Source organism: Peromyscus eremicus, chromosome 4 (assembly GCF_949786415.1).
Source record: "Peromyscus eremicus chromosome 4, PerEre_H2_v1, whole genome shotgun sequence".
In the NCBI taxonomy this organism is placed as follows: Eukaryota; Metazoa; Chordata; class Mammalia; order Rodentia; family Cricetidae; genus Peromyscus; species Peromyscus eremicus.
In genome coordinates, this window is record NC_081419.1 from 55,250,859 (window position 1) to 55,271,157 (window position 20,299).

The window sequence follows — 20,299 nt, forward strand, 5'->3', positions numbered from 1 at the left end:
TTTATATCCCTAAATTGCATCTTCAACTATAAATTAATAAATACCCTATCTGAGGCTGCCAGAGATCATTATTTAAAAACTCCTTTCGTGACAAGTTTGCTGTCTAGGTATTCTGCTTGAGATGATTACAAACGTGTGCTGATGGAGAGTGGGCTGGCTGTACTCTAAGGTGGATGTACTGAATACCACTGAGCAGCACACAAAGTGGTTAAGATGGTCAGAGCAATGTCACAACAGTTTACCACCATTAACAACCATATTCAAGGTACGAGAGCGCATGCCTACAATCCCAGTACTCAGAATGCTGAAGGAGGAGGATCACAAACTCAAGGACAATCCAGAGTTTACAAAAAAAAAAAAAAAAAAAAAAAGGTTGGGGAAATGGCTCAGTGGGTTAAGTGCTTAATAAACAAGTGTGAGAACCTGAGTTTAGATCCTCCAGAAACCAGAAAACCAAGCATGGCAGCATGTGTCTGGGATCTCAGTGCTCCTAAAGGAAAGATGGGCGGCAGAGACAGAAGTCCCAGAAGCTCATGGGCCAGGCCAGCTCGCCTGACATACACAGCTGCACAGACAGTCATAGAGACTCCGTTTCAAACAAGCTAGAAGGAGTGGACTGATATCCAAGGTTGTCCTCTGCCACACATACAACATCATGTGTCAGCGCCTGTAATCATTACATGAACATGCAATTAAATAAGATAAAATAATAAAATAAGCATTACAGAATGAATAAAGGTACACAGTCACGGGCAGGTGTGGACTGGAAAACACAATTTTTTTCCTTTCTCTAGCTACTGAAACATGGTACTATAGACTTCAGTCTAGAGGAAGGAAGAGTGATTCTACCATCAAATTGCTAGCCAAAGGGTCTTATTTGCTTCTTCAAACGGGAAGGTTTGAAGAAGCTTGAAGGCTGTCTGAGGAACATAGAAAGACAGAGCCCCAACATTTTCATTCTAAACCATGAGCTTTCTAGTTTACTCTGGATTAAGAAATATCAGATTTATAACTGGTGAGAACGACTTCATTTCTGTATCAGCATGCATGCATTTCCACTGAAGATGATTTAGAAGGCCAAAGAATGTTCATGACGCCATGGGTATGTGAAATGTGATAGCTTCGTTCTGACACACAAGCTCTCTCCACAGAGTTGCTGGCACTCTTTAGTCACATTGGAAATCTCAGTCCAAATCTAAACTCTTAGACCTTTTTTAATGCAAATTCAAGACTACTGCATGCACAAGTAGGGGAGAGAATGGATGAACCACCTCTAGCATTAACAAATCCAGCCGCACCTCATTTTGCTAGCCTGTACATTCCAATATAAAAACTTCATCTAATCCCCACATAACTTGGCATCATAGTTTTAAAGGAACAGAGTGCTATGGTTACTGGCTTGGTGTATCATTGTCCACACAGCTGTTTCTAAGTTTAGTGAGCTAATCAGCAATGAAGGATGGTGGAGATGGTTAAGACAACTGCCCAGCTTGAGCATATAAGCAGCCACACACACCAGCAGCATGGGGACAGAAATAGTTTAGTCATTACAAATCTTTAAATGCAAAAAAAAAAATAAGAAAAAGAAAGAAATCTTTAAGTGCTATAATTCACAGTAGTAAAATTTATGTATTAAGTATGTTAGGATTGTTTTCAGTGAGTAATTTGATTCTTCCCTCTTTGGACAGGCTCAGCTCCCATGTGTGCATGGGATAAGTGGACTAAATTTACATGGCTATAATTAGAAAAAAATACTAAAATTTAAAAACTGGTCTTGTTTTTGAAACTACAAAAATTGTCCTCTTTAATAATTTCCCCAGTGAACGACAAGTCTCCTTTCAGAGCTAGGAATGAGAGAATGTCTATGGAGACAGAGGAGTAAGAGCCCCCTGACAAGCCAGGGTGGCTTGCTATTCTTAGTCTTGACTAAGCCGGTTGAGGCAGCTTTCACAAGAATGTATTATGTGGAAGTCTGGTGCTGGCAAGGCACCAACTGGTGTGAGGGACGTGGGCTATTTAAAACAAAGGCAATGGATTTGCAAAGAAAATCTTGCATTAGAACTACGGCATACTTCTGGCTAACCCCCCCAAACCGAAAATGAGCAGTCTGTTTTCATTTCTCTAGCATGCACTTCACAAGGTCCGTTTCCTAGGCTCCGTTTGCCCATTCCAGATGAGAGAGCCTTCTGAGGCTCATTTTCTGTAATGGAAGGTTGTAATGTACCTCCTCCCGGAGACGCTTGAATTTGAAATGAAGACATCCAAAGATTCAAAATCTAATCCTGATTTTGCTGCAAATATTAATGGAGGGCATTGGGTCTCTATGCTGGATAGATTTCTGGAGAAGTCTTTTTGGCCTTCTTCCATTTGGTAACCACAGCACACCTTCCTCAGCTTCAAGCCGCATAGCAACAGGAAGTGAGACAACTTGGAACACAGAGACCTGTTCCAAACTGCAGGCGGCAGCAGCAGTGAACATTATCCTGAATGTGCAGCATCTTCATAATGAATTTAATATATCTTATTTGTTCTCTTTGGGGGTATGCTAACAATAATTTTAAATGTGAGCTGTCCATATTCTCCAGAAGATCCTATCTGATTTACAGATATCAAATACTACAATGTAAATGTTTGAACCTTCAGGATGAACATTTTCTGAACAAATTGTAATTTTTCCTGTCCACTTATATGTGCCACCCAAATGCAGTTGGGTCGGGGCCTGTTGGGCAGATGGCCATGGCTATGTGGGTTTTCATTGTCTCCAGACTCTTAAGTTTTCTGTGGACATTTGCAGTGTTACAGCCTGGCTCATGGTAGCCACATTAAACAAATTTGCTGGATGAAGATAGTTTAGTATTTTTTCTAAGAACAAGTTTGCATTGCAAATCTGAGAAATGAACATTGTCTGTTATTCGTTTCACAGTGGTGGCTCCCAGAGTCATTTGTTCTCTAGGCAAATGTTTCTGTGCTCTTCCCTGCCATGATGGCTATCCACACTCATTTTGTCGGGACAAAGTGCCACACAATGGCGGGTGGTTTTCAGGTTTTCATCTTTGTGTGTGTGTGTGTGTGTGTGTGTGTGTGTGTAAAGCACCATTCCTCGATTATAACCTTATGCTCCTTATCAGTTTGTATGTCCGGCTCTCAGATGACAGATCCATCCAAACTGACAACAGAATTTGAGGGATTCATGCCTGGTGTATGGAATATATATGCTAAATCCTTTCCTTCTTCACCTCTGATAGGAAAGATGTTGCTATCCTAGAGGAGACTTTCCAGGGTAAGGTAACATAATTGGCTGGTAGCTTCTTTGTGGAAAACTTATTTTGAGAAAATGGATACCAGCCTCATTCTGTCATCTCTGTTCTTCCCAGAAAAGCAATTGTTTGTGACACAAAATATGAGCCCTTAAGTTATAAATCCCCACTATCATCATGTAAATATAAGGGTGATTTTTTTTTTTTGGTCAGCTTGCAAGAAGAAAATGTGTTTCCTACTAACACACGACCTTTCTAGGTGTAGCTATAAACAAGTGATGCTCCTCAGCAATGTAATGTGGCTGTGGAAGTTTTTAGGATGCTTAGTGTGTTAATGATATATTCACATGGCTAGGCAAGAAAATGCAAAGTGCTATTGAGCAGTTATGCACACAAATGTCTTCTTGCATGAAACGGGGAGGAAAATGCCCTAAAATCCAGCACTTTGACAGTTGTGCTTCTTATGGGTAAATGTGAAGAAAACAAGTTTTTCAAACGTTTACTATGCATAAAAATATGCAAAGATAATGAAACACAAAAGACACTGTTACGTGTCTTTAAAGAACGTCACATCCTATTTTAAAAATCACATTTAGAGAAGCTTCCATCCATTTGCCTGAAGGTACAAAGTCCTTCTGTAAAGACCTGAGCGAAGAGCACTAAGTTAGTTCCAGCAAAGTCAAGAGAAACAAATCAAGTATGACCGATCGTTCCTCCATCGTATCATAGATGCATGAAAAGACAGGAATAAAGTGGTGGAATGGGACTCTACTGAGTGACTGGTTCATTCTGGCTAAGCACACACCAAGCACATTCATGTCCAGATGAATCTTGGCCAAAGTTGACCCCAAAAGACGTCAGACAGAAGCTCGGTATTCTTAGTGCACTGTTAAGATGAGTCATATGAAAAATGAAGACATTAAGCCAGATATTCTCTGAAGTCTATTACAACTCCATGTCTGTGAACCTTCGTATACTACTTTGATCATACTGAATCAAAACAGTGTGTTCTGTGATCAACTTTAAAAATCAAATATTACGTACAGTCTAGTTCCCTGGCAAAATGTTATTCGTTTATTTATACTTAACACACTGCATTTCAATTTTTGTTGTTAGTTTTGAGATGGAGTCTTATGTAGCTCACACCGACCTCGAACTTGCTCTGTAACCAAGACTGACCTTGAACTCCTGCTCTCCCTACTGTTACCTCCCAGGTGCTGGGAAAACAGGCATGTGCCACCTTGCCTGACTTCATTTTATATAGTACTCTAGATACATGTGTCTAAACAAGTTATACCTCTAGACGCCAAAGGTTGCCACCATGGAAACATCAGCTGAGTTTCCTCCTACAGTCACAGTTCAAAGTAGAATACGACATTATCTACATTTTATTTTACTAAGGGGCATTGAAAACGTTCTTTCTAATTATTTTCCCACTAATGTGGTGACTGTAAAATCCAGCATGTAGATGCTGCACTTCCACATGCCTGTCATGTCTCCACAAAACCAAAACCAAAAACAGGAAGAAAAAAGTAGAAAAGACCTAAGATTTTCAAAGGTCTTTCAAGTGTGGAAATAGAGCCTGAAGATGAATTAGATTAGAAGTAGAGGCAAGAGGGCACTCCACTTCTCTTAGCAGTTAAGACCGTATTCAAGTGCTCCCTGATTCCTGCATCAAACCCATTTGTATCATATGCCTCTGCTCGATCATTCCCGAGGTGGTACAGACAACCATGGAGCATCCCTACTATGTCGGGAAGGGGTGTCTGTCATCTGGGCTGGCTCCCAGTGTAAGTTCGTGAGGCTGTCCCTATAAATAGAACTGCTGGAAGGGCCTGGGCAGGGGAACCCAGCTTCACAAATGCCACAGCTCTTTGGGGACATGGAAACCCAGCCAGGCGGGGTTGGGAACACACTTAGCCTGCTCCCTATGTGTTCTCTGTAGGTGCGGAGTTGCTCCATCTCTGTAGGGAGGGATGTTTGGACAAAGCAAGGAAGGAAAAAAAAATGAAGAGGAGGAAGATGAGAGAGGCAGGGAAGAGGAAAAGACGACAAATGTTACAGAAAGAGAATTTTTAAAAATGGCCACAAATCTTTTATAGCCTGGGAGAACAAAAAGCTCGGGTTGATTCTTGAGCAAGAGCGAACAGAGCTAGCAGAAGTGTAGACGACAGCACACGGAACCAGGAAAGGTTCTGTGCTGAGGGCAGACTACAGTGGGGATTCCCCAGAATGTGACCCAGACCAAGAGGAGAGAGCATGCAGTGTTGGAGCCCACTGCTGAAGTGACAGCCATGTCAGATGCTTCTCCCTGCCCCCTCCTGGTGGGCTGGATCCCAGCAGCTACTCCTGACCTCCTCTGCTCTTCCTTCCAGCTTGCTCCCTCTTGCACCTGCCTGTGACCTGCAGGAAGGGTGGGCACTTCAGCACAGACCACCATTAAAGCTTAATTACCCATCCTTTAACCTGTGAGTTAATGATTCTTGACACCTGGTAGGCCCAGATTATGCAGAGTGGGCATAAAGTAAAAGCTCAAGAAAGTTAGTTAGCTGCCTTTTCCCTTGGCCACTTTCCTAGTGGACTCAAAAGATTTTACTCCCAATGAAGACAGATGTGGAATCATCATTGCCTTGATGTGTTTTCCCTAGAACAAGCCCATGGGTGGAAGATGGCTATGCTCAGCACTAGACAATCAGCACACATCCCATGAATGAAAAGCTTCACTGGAGGTGGAGGCTGGAAATGCAGGAGGGGGGCTGAATATATGTCAGGGCTGAGAACAGTTAAGGAGAAATTGTGTTTGTGGGGATGTAGAGGCATGGAAGACCCCTTCTCTCTTTTCTTTAAGAGTTCTTTTGCCAAAAAAGCCACCTGTTCACATTAACATGAGGTGAGTCACTTGACTTTGGGAAAATAATCTGTGGTCTCTGAAGCAAAGAGCCTGCTCCATGCCCTTAGCACCTCCTTCACCCTGAGTCAATGCTACTTAAATAGAATGTCAGCAGGCTGGAGCAAGCTGCCACACAGGGCACTGCCACCTTTTCTATGCCATGAAAAAGCTGTGTCCACTCAAGCAGGATGAAACACACACACACACACACACACACACACACACACACACACACACACACACACCAAAAAGAAAACAACAACCAAGACACAAAGCCTTCAGTCTTGTATTCAAGGGTTTTCTATACATTGACACCATCTTGATTTCAACATATTTGGGAGCTTGAAGTTTATTCAAACTTTGGGCACCCCAAGGCTATTGTGAGACTAAAAGGATATGGGTAAGAAAAAAGTGTTCTGATTCTCTCTGTGTGTCTCTCTCTGTCTCTGTCTCTGTCTCTGTCTCTGTCTCTCTCGTGTGTGTGTGTGTGTGTGTGTGTGTGTGTGTGTGTGAGTGTGCAAGCATGCATGCACACGCATAGACACTGGGACATACGCTTTGGGCTCAGCATGTCCTTTTTCAAAGCCCCACCTCATTGATCTCATCTCTTTTGGTGCAGTATTCCAAGCTGCAGGACAGGATCTGTTCGTATTCTTTGGCATTGGCACTCCAGATCCTGTTATCCAATTCAAGGACCTCCAGCTGCCGCTGTAGGTTCTTTGCAGAAAGATGGGAGCAATTCTGGAAATGAAGGATGTGAAAATGACAAAAAGAAGCTGTGAAACGGCCACATGACAACATACCATTTGCCTGCATTTTGATGCACACAAATAGCTTTAGAAGAGATATAGGGTCCTAATTTATTTTACCCTAAACATATTTGAGTCTAATTATTTTAGAAAGAAGCCAGAAACTCAACGTTATGGAATAGACATTTCCATTCTTAAATCTCATCATCATCCCCAACTCCTCAGAGATGCCATTCATGGTAAGGTCTAATTTTTACTTCAAAAAGCATAAAATATGCATTAGAGACATTCTGCCCGGGTGCTGTAATTTTCTCATCAACTTGAGTTTAACCTCAGGTTCATTATGCAAGTGCTCCAATCACTATCTTGTGTAGAGGGCATGCTGGCAGCAAGGCCAGAGAGGGCTAGGGAACAATTTACGTTATTTGTACAACGTGAGATCCTACTTCCCTTTTACTTTTAAAAATAAATTTACAAATGTAATAAAACCCCTTAGAAAATGTTGACACTGGCAAAAGTGGATTCTATTAAGAGCAACAAATTCTTCTATTCTGCCTTTAAAGAATAGATGCTAGGCTCACCATATCACATATAGCCTGGTGGGTATCTTATATGAACTTTAAAATGAAACTGGACCTGTGGTTTTTATTAATAATGAAGTCAACATAGCCTTTGCTCCCTCCAAGTATGGATTTGGAGAATATTTAAAGCACTGGAGTCCAGTGCGTTATGAACTTTGGGTCAGAAAATACATCCTGTTCTCCTAGGCTCCTCTCTTGAACCTGATCAGTGGTATAAGCAGCCACAACAGCCAGAACCCAGGTCAGAGGCAGAGGGCCTGGGATCCTCACTCTGGGCTGTTGTGGATGACTGGCCACTGCCTCTGGACTGCAGCTTCTTCCTCTCTACAATGGGGCTGCTGCTCTGGCAAGACTCTAGGACCCAGGAATCCTCTGCATCTGTAATACTGAAGCACCATTGTCTAGTAGAAATGCAGTATGAGCCATGGAGTAGCTGAACAACTTCCAATAGTCTCATTGAAAAGCAAAGAAGAAATAAAATTAACCTTCATAGCATAGTTTAGTTAACCACGTGTGTCCAAATATTATTATTTATAATATATATCTAATATAAAAGTGTTAAGGCTTTGATCACACGTCTTTGAAGTCTAATGTGCATATAATAGCTAGAATTTTTCTTGGTTGGGGCTACATTTCCATCAGAAACACTTGATCCAGATTTAGATTTCTCAAAACTTACAGTTTCTAAGGTAGAATCACATGCCCAAGTAGTTTCTAACCATAGTGAGAAATTTTCAACAATGACATTGAGCATCAGCTTTTACAGTTTAACTTACTTCAAATTAAAGTAAAAAGTTTAGGTTCTTGGTTGCATTAGATACATTTCAAATGCAGAAACCTACTGACCATCTGAGACCATGGCTCTATTTTAAATTAACACGAGAACAGTATGTATTAAAGAAAGTTTTTATGATCAGATTTTCCCCTTAGATTTTGTTTGTTTGTTAACAATGGTAGAAACTTAGAATTAATAAGCACCCCAATGATTTCATGTTTTTTTTTTATTTAACATACTGGGGATAGAAGATGATGTACTTGGTTAGTATGTATGAGGTTCTGGGTTCAAGAGCCAACACCATACCCAAAAGCATCAATTCAAATTTAACATATACTAAACCATCTGCCTGCTTCTTTCATAGTGTAGAGGCAGCAGTGATGATGCACCAAGATGCTTACAGCCTGTTGTAAAGATGAAATGATGTCCACTCCTATGGAAAGGGCCAGCTGGTGAAGATGGTCTACATGTGCCCTCCTTTCCTGAGAACGGCCCAGTTGCATCTGGATCTCCTTAGATCCTCCCAGTTCCATGGGCTGTGCTAGAAGCTCCGGTTCTCTCGATTTGATAAAATGCATCAGCTGGAATTCAGAACATTAGCACTTAACCTGCTTTTTTCCAAAGTCTGTTTTCCGCAATGCTTTACTCGCTTATGAAAGGCTCCCAGCCCATCCAGAATCATTAGTCTTATGGACACAGATACACACTGCAGTACTATGAATCCAACAGGATTACTTTGATCAGTTAACATTTTCAGTTCTTTGAAAGAAGGAAATATATTTTGGGACCATAACCTCAAACCTTAGCAAGACCTTGGTCTGTGATTTAAGTAAACTCAAAAGCTGTTTTTAAAAAAGATTTTCCCATTAATATGTGTGAGTGTTTTTGCCTGCACACACATCTCTGTACCAAAGGCATACCGTTACTCAGAGGCCAGAAGAGGGCGCTGGAGTCTCTGACCTGGCATTATAGTGGTTGTGAGTCACCAGGAAATAACCAATAAATGGTATGTATTGAGCACTCCATGCTGACAGGCTCTTGAGATGAAAAAATAAAATAAAAGAAAGAAAGAATTTGGTTTTGAGCACTCTGCCTCCCAAGAGCTAACGCTTGAGTTGGGAAAAAAAAATCTAGTTTCATAAAAAAAAGTAGTAGTCATGATCTAGAGGTGCTAGATGTAAGGACTAGTGATTGTTGTGGGAATTCAGAATAGAGAATCACTTCAGGGAAGGGACAGGTTGCTGGAAGGAAGCATGAGGTTTATTCTAACAAAGAGAAGAGGAAGATCTGTCAGGAAATGCCAAGTTGACAGTCAAGGCTTAGAAGGAGGAATGTAAGAGCTGTATTGAAAGGACAAGGAAGAGCACAGCCTGGCTGGAGCATGAAGCAGGAGAGAGGTACAGTGCGAGATAAATTAACCATCAGGGTGGACAAGCCTCTTAGACCAAGACAGGCAATTTGGTTCTCATTTATTGCATAATAACAACATTTTAATTTAATCTCATAAAATCCTGCAACCTTCAGACAACCAGAGTAAGACTTACTTCCTCCTTGACTTGGTGGAACTGGATTGTCTTGTACAGGATTTCCTCGTAATCCTGGATTCGCTCTCGCTGCCTCTCATGGAGATGAATAAGGTCCTTCAGTTGTTCAGAATTCTCCTTCGAAGGGGCTCCCTGACCACTTAACACTTCCCATTCTTTCATGATATGCTGAACCTCGTCATGCAGTTGCTAAAAAGCACGAAAGCAATGCAAGAGGTGCAGCTTTGAGTTTTTATTTCACAGTGAAGAATCTGATTATCTAAACAATGAGTCATTCTCTCATTTGCTCACAGGTCCTTATGAGCCTTCTCAAAATCCAGATTCTGTGCTTAATGATGGAGCTATTGAGACACATTGTTCAGTTCTTGCTGTGGGATGGTCTGTATGTCAAATGTGTTGTTGATTGGTCAATAAATAAATCACTGATTGGTCAGTGGCCAGGCAGGAAGTATAGGCGGGACTAACAGAGAGGAGAATTGAGAGAACAGGAAGCTGGGTGGGAGAGACACTGCCAGCCGCCATCAGGATAAGGAAGATGTAAAGTACCGGTAAGCCACAAGCCACGTGGCAAGGTATAGATGAATAGAAATGGGCTAAATATAAGAGTAAGAGCTAGACAATGACAGGCCTGAGCTAATGGCCAAGCAGTTTAAATAATATAAGAGTTTGTGTGTTTATTTTATAAGTGGGCTCTGGGACTGGCGGGACTTGGTGGCGGGAGCTGGAGAAAAGTTCTCCAGCAACAAGTTCTTATCTTCTCAGCACTTTATAAGCAACATGGCGGGGGGGGGGGGGGAGGAGCAGGTGTTTCAAAGATAGATGGTAAAATGGAAAGCCATGTGTGTCTGTGATATACCAAATATACTGGACTCCAGCTAAGTAAATATAGTTTTTCTGAAATTTAATATAGAGTAGGATTGTGTGGTATGATAAGGACACCGAGAAGATAAGTATAAAAATACATCAGGGGAATTACTTGTGCTCTGTGATGAAGGAATGATCAGAATGAACCACCAGCTGAACAGCATACAAGATACACCGCTTCAAAGCAGTCAGGCCATAATCCACAAATATCCACCACACGGAGAGGGATAAACTGCCTTTCCCTTTTAGTCAGCACTGCTAAGACATCCCATATAGGAATCCAGATCCCAGAGGAGAGCTTGCAAAGGGCAGATTACTTAAAGAGAATTCTACTGCTATCCTAGGAGCAGATCTCATATCAAAGGAAAAAGTAAAGGAAATGCTGTAGGCTAAGGAGATAATTTTCAGAAGACTGACTTGCATAAGATTGTCAAGTTCAAATCAAGTATATGGACCCCAAATAGATGGTGCAGATCATGATGGCAGAGCTAAATAACCTTAGCAATGGCTCTCAGTTAAGAACTCATCCATCCATCCAAACATGCACCAAAAGATGTGGATGTATACCACACAGGATATGGCCAATTGGGCTAGTAATAATTAATGAGAGCTTGAACAGAAGAGTTTGCTATGGATAGTGATGCTATATATGTATATGTATGTGTATGTGTATATAGAGTGTAGTGATTATATTTCATATGTGTTTTGCTTTAACAGAACAAGTAGGTATTTCCCAAAGGAATCTCCAAACATCTAACTCTGGAATTCCTTAAAGTCAATACATATTAAGTGGTAGCAAATGGATGCGTCTTAGTCTTTCAACAAAACACTCCAATCCAATAGTGTGTGTTTGTGAGTTATGTCTTAGAAGATAGAGACAAAAAGATCAAGAGTTCAAGGTCACCGTTGGCTATATAGCAAGTTTGAAGTTAGCCTGGGCCACACAAGACCCTGTCTGAAAAAAACCAAATAAATAAACGAATAAACAAGTAAATAACCTAGACCACATAGGGCACTCTGACAGTTAAGCAGCGTTGGCAGTTGTGTCCAGGAGTGACAGGGATATGGAGTGGAGGATGCGGAGGCAAGGGCCTGAGACTGACCCACGAGTTTATCTCCCACATCCAGAGAGCTTCCTTGGAGAGTGAATGGAGCCCACAGAAAAAAAAAATTATCAGGAAGGGAATGAGGTAGGAGCTGGGATGCTGGGGTGACAGTGATTTGGGTGCCAATGATGATAGAGCTTCTAGGTCAGAGGTTGTTGATTTTGTTCTGAGATGCCTTAATTTAAAACACTCCCTAAGAAAATAGTGACTTTATGATAAATGCACTAATAAATTAATTAGAAATATAAGTTAAATTCATGCAAGATGAAAATATATTCAGGATTCAGTATGGGAACAGTAAGAAAATGTGTTGTTACAAGGGATTTTTAGACCAAAAGAGTGCTTTTGTTAAAGGAAAAGGAAGTTTATAAGGCAAACTGGAACTGGGAAGCTTGGAGAGATTTTTTTCATTCACCCGAACCCATGCATTCACATCGTCACCTGAAGCTGAGGCTTCATGGCATTCCATCTTCTTTGCAGATCTGACATAGTCTGGAGGCTCCCTCCAAGGTCAAGTGCAGAGACGGGCAGAAGAACTTCATGAAGAAGTTTTACATTGTGAGTAGTCTGAAACAGACATTGGCAATTACGAATGTGTTTCTGATAATTTAGCACACGTGGTTACTTCAGCGGTGACATGGTGTGCCATTAAGCTCTTCAACCCCTGCCAACACTGACCCTCACCAGTGAGGTCACATAAGGTCCTTAGTTTCCTGTGATTTTTATGTTTTTTTTTAACCATGGTAACATATAACAAAAGGCACAGTTTTCACTGTTTCTAAGTGTACAATGAAGTGGCATCAAGACATACGTATACAACTATCACACCTTCCTCCTACAGACTGCTTCCATCCCCATGAACAGGAACTCTGAACCTGTTAAACAACTCCCCATTCCCTCTCTTCCTCTTGCATCCCTGGGTAGCATCCATCCTGATCTTTGTCTCCGTGAATTTGGCTTGCAAATAAGCAGAACCACACAATGTCTCTCATTTTGTGTTGGATCATTTCACTTGGCTTTGAGGCTCTATCACATTGCATGTGTCAGAACTGATTCTTTGAAAGGTAACATTCTACATTCCTTTTTGCTTGTTTGTTTGGGTGCTAGGGTTCAAACCCAGAGCTTCATGTATGCCAGGTAGTCATCCTACCGCTGAGCCATTGACCAGCCCATCTCCTTACCTTTTTAAGTTTCTCTTTGAATGTTTCCCACTTCTGTCTCACAGGCTTGCCTTCTGTGGCTTTGAGGCACCATGCCATTCGAAGATGGCTGAGTTCTTCTCTTCTAGTCGTTTGTTTTTCCATGACGTCCTTCACAATGTGCACTTCATTTTTAACATTTAATATCTCACTCTCTTTTGCCTGTTGAATTAATAATCCATGTAATAGCTTTCTTTCCTAAGAGATACATTTTTCTTTTGCATTCAGCTATTTTAGGTGGCAAGTACTTCATCACACCAAAGCAGGATACAATTTAGACTGATAAACCTGAGCTCGTGTGCAGAGGCACAGTCATGTGTTTAGACCTATATTCTCTGCTTGGACATCAGGTGGAGGATCTTTAAAGACCTCAGTAGTATTTTAGTGGCTTTGGGCTGGGGGAATCTAATAATAAAATGATATGTTCTATAATCATGGTTTATAAAAGTTAATAAATCATTAAAGACATTAGACAACTATACTGGGAATAACTCTACACTATATTTTTATATATGATATAATTGAAGTTAGGGTATCTTTTACATTTTATTAAGAAGCTATTAAAGTATAAAATATTCCTCAATGTAATATTAGCTGGGAATTGTATTTTATTGATGGTGACTACAGTCATAAAGGTACAGTGGTCTGAGTAAGGTCTAGAAAAGGCAAGCTATCATAAGACTTGTTGAGGGCTAGCCAGCAGGGTATAAGAAGTGATTCTGTATTTGGCAGAGTTAGTATTTTGTCCATTCCAGGAGATCAATAATTTGCCTTTAGTCTATTTGGTAAACATTGTCCTCATTTTACTTCAGTATAGCACATGGAAAATTTTGTGGTAATGCACTCTAAAATAAGCATTAAATTATCCATTTGTTTTCCATTTATATTCATTCCTCATGTACTGTTCTCTGATCTCTTGTTTTTTGGATGCCTGGTAGCAAGAAGGCTAACACTTGACAGAATTCTCAGCCCTCACCACTGTAAATTAATAAGTTGGCATGTTCGTCTGCCAGAATTCTGGCCAAAGTCAATTAATCTGATTCAGACAAACTTTCGATGGAAAAAAATGAATTTCAAGCTTCAAAGATATCAATCACAGAAACACACTCAACTCGACAGAAAGAGGCAGCTTCCATCTGTCTATGATCAACCAAGCCCCTCACCATGACACATTAAAAATCTACACTTATAAGACTAATGATGTACAGTTAGGAAGAAGAAAATCATCCTCATCAGCAATTTCACCTATCAGAGTATCGATACATCAATAAAGTTAGTTTTTTTTTATAAAGTTAGTTTTTATGTCGACTGAATATTTTATCAATAAAGAACTTATCACTTGACTGTTGAAAAGATTAACAATGAGGAAGTGAAGATATAAGACTATCAAGAAGTAGTGGGAAGATATGGGCTATTTCCAGGGTCAGTCTGTTGGGACTTCATCATAGCCTGCTAATTTTTACAGAGATTCAAGACATGAGTTTGGTTCCATTTCTTGTTGCAACCCATTCCACAAGAAGACAATACTATCTGATTACTCATACAGGAGTGACACTTACTAAGGATTCACCAACCAGGATAAAAGACAGGACTGCAGATCAAAAGACAAGAGGAAAAACTCTACATCAGAAACACCTCTAGATGCAGGTAACAGAGGTAACGGAGGGGGGACACCCTCTAGACACCCTAAGTTAGTATGGTCCAAGAAAGTATGAATGTGAAATAAAACCTCAACAACTATATCTCATTTTAAAACCACCTGAAATTTCCAGAATTGAAAGGATTTCTAAAATCCAGCAATTAAAGGACTACACAAAATACACAATTTGCAAATAACTTAATTCCCTTGTAACGTAAGTTAAAAATGTAAATTAGAGATGAAAGGAGATATACTAAGACAAGCAAATATGTAAAAGGTAAAAAATAGACTGAGTCAATGTTTCAAATGAAAAATAACTTAGTATTTGTATATTAAACCACCTGTATAATATAGGAACATGGATAAATTGCTTGACAATATTTTTTTCTGATGTTTAACGAGGGTGGTATCTAATTTATAAGCATTTAATGAATGTTTTGGTTCTACACAGGCTGATCACTAATGTTCTTCAAACAACAAAAGTTGAAAAAAAGATGATTATAGGTCAAATAGATGAGGGCATTCAAATCTGATTCTGGCAAGATATGAATCATATCCCAGCTCTCAAGAAAATGGCAAATGTCAGTCATTCTTAAACATCTCTAGAAACAAGGTCTAGACTATTAGAGAAAGGAAAATGGCCTGATTCTCAAATGGGAGCCATTCACTATACAGATTGGTCAGTTTCACATCGACAGTCAGAGGGGTTAGCTCTTGCTTACAGAGCACTGGAGTATTGGAGAAGAACACTTCAATCACTGGGACTCAGAGGAGTTTTGCCAAACCATAGCTAAGTGCCATACAGTGTACAGGGGAGTAAGCCCTTTGGGCATCTTATTTGAGGAAGTTTCCCATTATGGAGTTGTGTGTGTGTGTGTGTGTGTGTGTGTGTGTGTGTGTATGTGTGTGTGCGCGCATGCGTGCGCAGTGCTGATTAGAGTGAGACATATTGAAAGCATTAATGGGGTTTTTTTTAACTGTTAGTCAATAGATTACCTCAGGAGCTGGGATGTCAATCTTCCTTTTAGACATTTTTGCTAAAGAAGTAATTACAGCTATAAAAGATTGGCTTGATAAATCTACAGAATAAAACCCAAGAGAAACAGTTAATAGACCCAAATTAGTTTAACAGGATGAATCATAGGCTAAGACCAAATGAAATCAGGCAAGAAATATACAGGCCTACAATCTTTATGAAAAAGCCGAACAGCTAATCTAGACTGAATCTAGGATAAGAAGGTCATGTGAGTGGCACTGCATCACTACTCTAGTAAGAGAACAGCAAGGAGAGGTTATTGCTTAAAGGGTTTGCCCCTCAAGTCTCAACTACAAGAAAAATGCCTGGTTGATTGTAGTTCAGCTTCTGATTTCATTTCATGAATGGGTTTAGCAAGTAGAAAATCTTGGCAATGCAGATCAGCCTGGAAGAAGAAATTAAACTACATCCTAAATGACAAATTTGTAAATGTGTAGTTGTAGAAGAGACTCATATTAAACATAGCCGCTGCTTTCAATATTGGAAAGAATTTCGTATGTAAGAGAAATTACCTACACATCGTTTTGTGTCTGTGTAGCTACAGAGGCTCAGAACTAGATATGAAGATGGACTTGTTTAACATTTAAAAAAAACATTCTTTTTTAACAGCTAGCATTTTTCCAACAATAGAATGAGCTGGTTTCATTGGGAAAATTCATGAGGTTCTGAGGGAGAAGTGAACTAACAATATTGTAGGAATTCTATAGGCAACGGTAGACATAAAGGTCCTAGGATAGTTTGCTTATTTAACTCAGGAAAGCCAGGCGTTGGCTGTAGCTCTAAATGCTGTGGAGCTTTGTTCTCCAAGGATTCAGAGAAGAGGAGGTGTCAAGGGGGGAGATAACAGAACACATGCAATGTGAACATGGAGGGAGGGAATCCTGAAAGTGCAGTGATTGAAGCCGGATGGGAATGGGGAAGTAGTGAGAACAGAGGGTTGGAAGTAGTTTCAAGCAAATAAAATCAGTCTTTGGAAACCTGCTACTTCGTAAGCTAATTAAAAATTATAGTTTAAAAGGGATCTGTTAAAATGAGAAGAAAGTCTTTAGAACAAAGATTTATCACCATTATTGTCTTTGGTCCTTGTTGACCTTGCTGTTGACATAACTCAAAACTTTGGGATAGACTTCTAAGGACTCTACATAATAGCATTTTGAATCAGAATAGCTAAAATGGCTTTCTTGTGATTCAAGGGCTCTGCGACCACAAGGCTTATAAATGTTGGGCTTCAGAACTAGCCTAGCTTGAGTGAAGTTGAAAAGACCACCCTCTGCCAGCACTGCTGATTAATAGACAAGTTGAACTTTTGAATGTCTGAGTTTGACTTTGAGAATAATATCCAAAAAGGCATTGGCTCACTTAATGTTATTCTCACCATACTTATTAAGTTAAGGAACTCAAGCCCTAAGTCTTGGGTCAAAAAGCTCTTCTTTAAAAACAGCTGCCATCGCATCTCAGCAGAGTCAGAGTGGTGCTTGACTTCAGCATCCTCTTGTTCTCTTTGAGGGATTTCGATCTGATAAAATTCCTTTAGTCTCCGAAGCTGCTCCTTCACCTAAAAGAAGGAGGAGGCAGAGTTAAGAAATCTTTTAAACAAAAAGAACACAGATTCCACGTGAAGACTGTATAAAATTGAACTGAAACTACATTTTTCAGTATTCTTTCAATAACTATTGACTATTTTCAAGTTACTGAAAAACATGAAAATCTGCTTTCATAACTGACAGACAGGACTTCCTCTGGGTAGCAAAGTGAGTTGATAAATTTATTGTCAATCAGAAATATTTATTGTAACCCACATTATTTTTATGTACACTTTACAATTAGAATAATTTATTTCAGAGATCAGATGGCTGCTCTGTTTAAAACTGAGTTTTATAATAAAAAAGCACAAATAAAAATCAAGGAATGCAAATCAGGAAAAAAAGTAATGTAGCAAAAGACAATTAGTACTCAGCATATTACAATATTATGATTCATTTATTTTTAATGTAATATTTTATTAATATTTTAGAATTTAATACAATCTGCTTTGATCACATTCACCACCAACTTCTCTAATTTTCCCAGATCTGGCCCTGTCTCCCCTGCCCCTCCCAACTCTTTTCCTCATCTTTGTTTTATAAATATAATCTACTGAGTCCATCCACTGGAACATGGTCAACCTACCAGCTACCGCTTAAAGAAAACTGACCCAGGGCTACAGGGATGGCTCAGTGGTTAAGAACAATGGCTGCTCTTCCACAGGACTCAGGTCCAATTCCCAGCACACATGAGGCAGCTCTCAGCCATCTGTAGCTCCAGTTACAGGGGATCTTATGCCCTCTCTGACCTCCATAGATACCCAGCATACAGGAGATGCACAGGGATACATGCTGGTAAAACAGCTATGCACGTACATATGCAATACAGTACAATACAGTAATAAATAAAAAGAAAACTGACTCTCCCCCCACCCCAGTAGCCATTACCTATCAATAGCTCCTCAGGTAGAGGTAGGAGCTCATGAGTCCTCCCCATGCCCCCATGCTAGAACATTGACTGGCTTGATTCCACAAACTACTGTGAGTTCATGAGTACAGTGGTCCTGTCATGTCCAAAGGACACTGTTCTCCTACAGGTCTCCCTGATCCCTGCTTCTTATGATCTCTCCTCACCCTTCATGCATTGGGAGGGGGTGGGTGAAGTATATACCCATTTGTGACTAGCACTCTACTGTACAATTTATTTTTAATCATGATGAACTGAAATGAAAGGGTACAAATAATGACAAATTTTCTGTGGGAATGTTAATATTAAATACCTTCACAAGCTAATCTTATTAAGACATACTACTTTGCCTCCCTAGAACTACATTTTAGCATTTGCTAACCAATGTTAGCAGTACTCAATTATTTTAAATTACCCTCCTGAGCAGAGTTAATATACAATCAAATGTGTAACTATAGACTAACAAGTCATGGGGTGATACAGAATTAATAGAAAGCATTTGGAACTAATTTGTATGCCTTTTAGATAATATTTAATGACTAATAAGACAAGACTGGGGAACTCATAAGTTACAAAAGCCATGGAAACACAGTATGAAATTTCAGGCAATAGTCTCTATACTTCAAAGGTTTTAAGATCATTCTTAGTTGAAATGAATTCAGGACAGCCAGCACTAGCTCAGGGTCAGAGGTGCTTTCCTGATTTCTGTATTCTTCTTGCCCTGCTGATGACTGTTTCCTAAGCACACACCATCTTTTCCTTAACTTTCTTCTATTTACCCCTAGTGAACTACACAAAAGGCTGTCATGTCCGTGGAGCATTCTAAGATACCCTACTAAGAATTGTTTATTTCCTTGGAGACTAAAGTTAGTTCTGTGAGAAAAAGGCCAATAAGCAAATTGTTAGAACAAAGGTATGTTTGTGCACACACCTGGTACATTATAGGGATGGGAAGGTGTAGCTAGAGTTTTCCTGCCTGGCCCACAGTCAGGACAAATCTCTCTCACCTGCCAGTCCCACAGCCACTCAGACCCGATCAAGTAAACACAGAGACTTATATTGGTTACAAACTGTATGGCCATGGCAGGCTTCTTGCTAACTGTTCTTACAGCTTAAATTAATCCATTTCTATAAATCTATACCTTGCCACGTGGCTCATGGCTTACCGGCATCTTCACATGCTGTTTGTCATCATGGCGGCTGGCAGTGTCTCTCTGACTCAGCCTTCCACTTCCCAGCTTTATTCTCCTCCTTGTCCCGCCTATACTTCCTGCCTAGCCACTGGCCAATCAGTGATTTGTTTATTGACCAATCAGCAACACACTTGACATACAGACCATCCCACAGCAGGAAGGAGACAACAGCTCTGCATGGAGTAAGTTCAGAAAAACACCCCAGCACGTGACAATCACGTGACATTCGGTCTGTCCCTTTCTAGGGTAAAGAGGGAAGGGAGGAGGTTACAGATGGAAGGAAGGAACTGGTGTAAAAGCCCACGAGGGGAAGCACTGTCTGCATCAGGGGAAATGTGTGCTGTCAGTGTGAACCGGGTGCAGACTGTTCAGCTGACTGGCGAGGAGTCCAGGCAGACGCATGTACTGGGATAAGGCTGGGCAGGAAGTTTCCGCTGGCCACTGTTGCACTGTAGCCAGCGGAATCTTGACACATCCTCACCAGTTTGATGCAACCCATAGTGGTCAAGATGGAGGCTTGGACGAGACAAACACCAGAGCAAATTGGGAGGAAGAGGTATGCAGAAATCTCTGAGGTCATCATAAGGAAGTGCGGCCTTTGAACCAGAATGGAAAGGGTGACAGAAGCTGTGATGTTTATTAGCTGCCTGACAAGGTACGCCTAACTTCTCCAAGCCTCAGTTTGCTTCATTTGTAAAATGATGATAATACTGGGTAACTAAGACACAGAAACAAGGACCACAACGAAATCAGGAATTAAAGCATGGGACCTGACACAAAGTAAGTGCTCACTGAGAAATGGATTAGAGAAGATACTGAACTCAGGACCGACTAAAACACCCACTAAGGCTCTTCATAAAGAGTTGGGACAATACTAAAACTGGCGTGCTTCAATGGTTGTACAGTTCCATAAATACACTAAACATCACTGCATTGAAACACAGTGAATTTTATGTTAAATAAAGTATACCTCAAT

The 20,299-nt window shown here is 40.4% G+C and overlaps 1 protein-coding gene across 4 annotated transcripts in view; it reads right to left on the reverse strand.

Annotated features, from left to right (window-relative positions):
* Ccdc141 (coiled-coil domain containing 141) overlaps positions 1-20,299 on the reverse strand; it is a 157,561-nt gene that overhangs the window by 23,041 nt on the left and 114,221 nt on the right. For all 4 annotated transcript variants that reach the window (XM_059260768.1, XM_059260767.1, XM_059260770.1 and 1 more), the window contains exons 12-17: positions 17,016-17,195; positions 12,948-13,127; positions 12,208-12,333; positions 9,797-9,985; positions 8,654-8,833; positions 6,739-6,888 (exon numbers count right to left, since the gene is read on the reverse strand). In XM_059260768.1, coding sequence (XP_059116751.1) covers positions 6,739-6,888; positions 8,654-8,833; positions 9,797-9,985; positions 12,208-12,333; positions 12,948-13,127; positions 17,016-17,195 — 1,005 coding nt within the window. The remainder of the gene's footprint in view (positions 1-6,738; positions 6,889-8,653; positions 8,834-9,796; positions 9,986-12,207; positions 12,334-12,947; positions 13,128-17,015; positions 17,196-20,299) is intronic.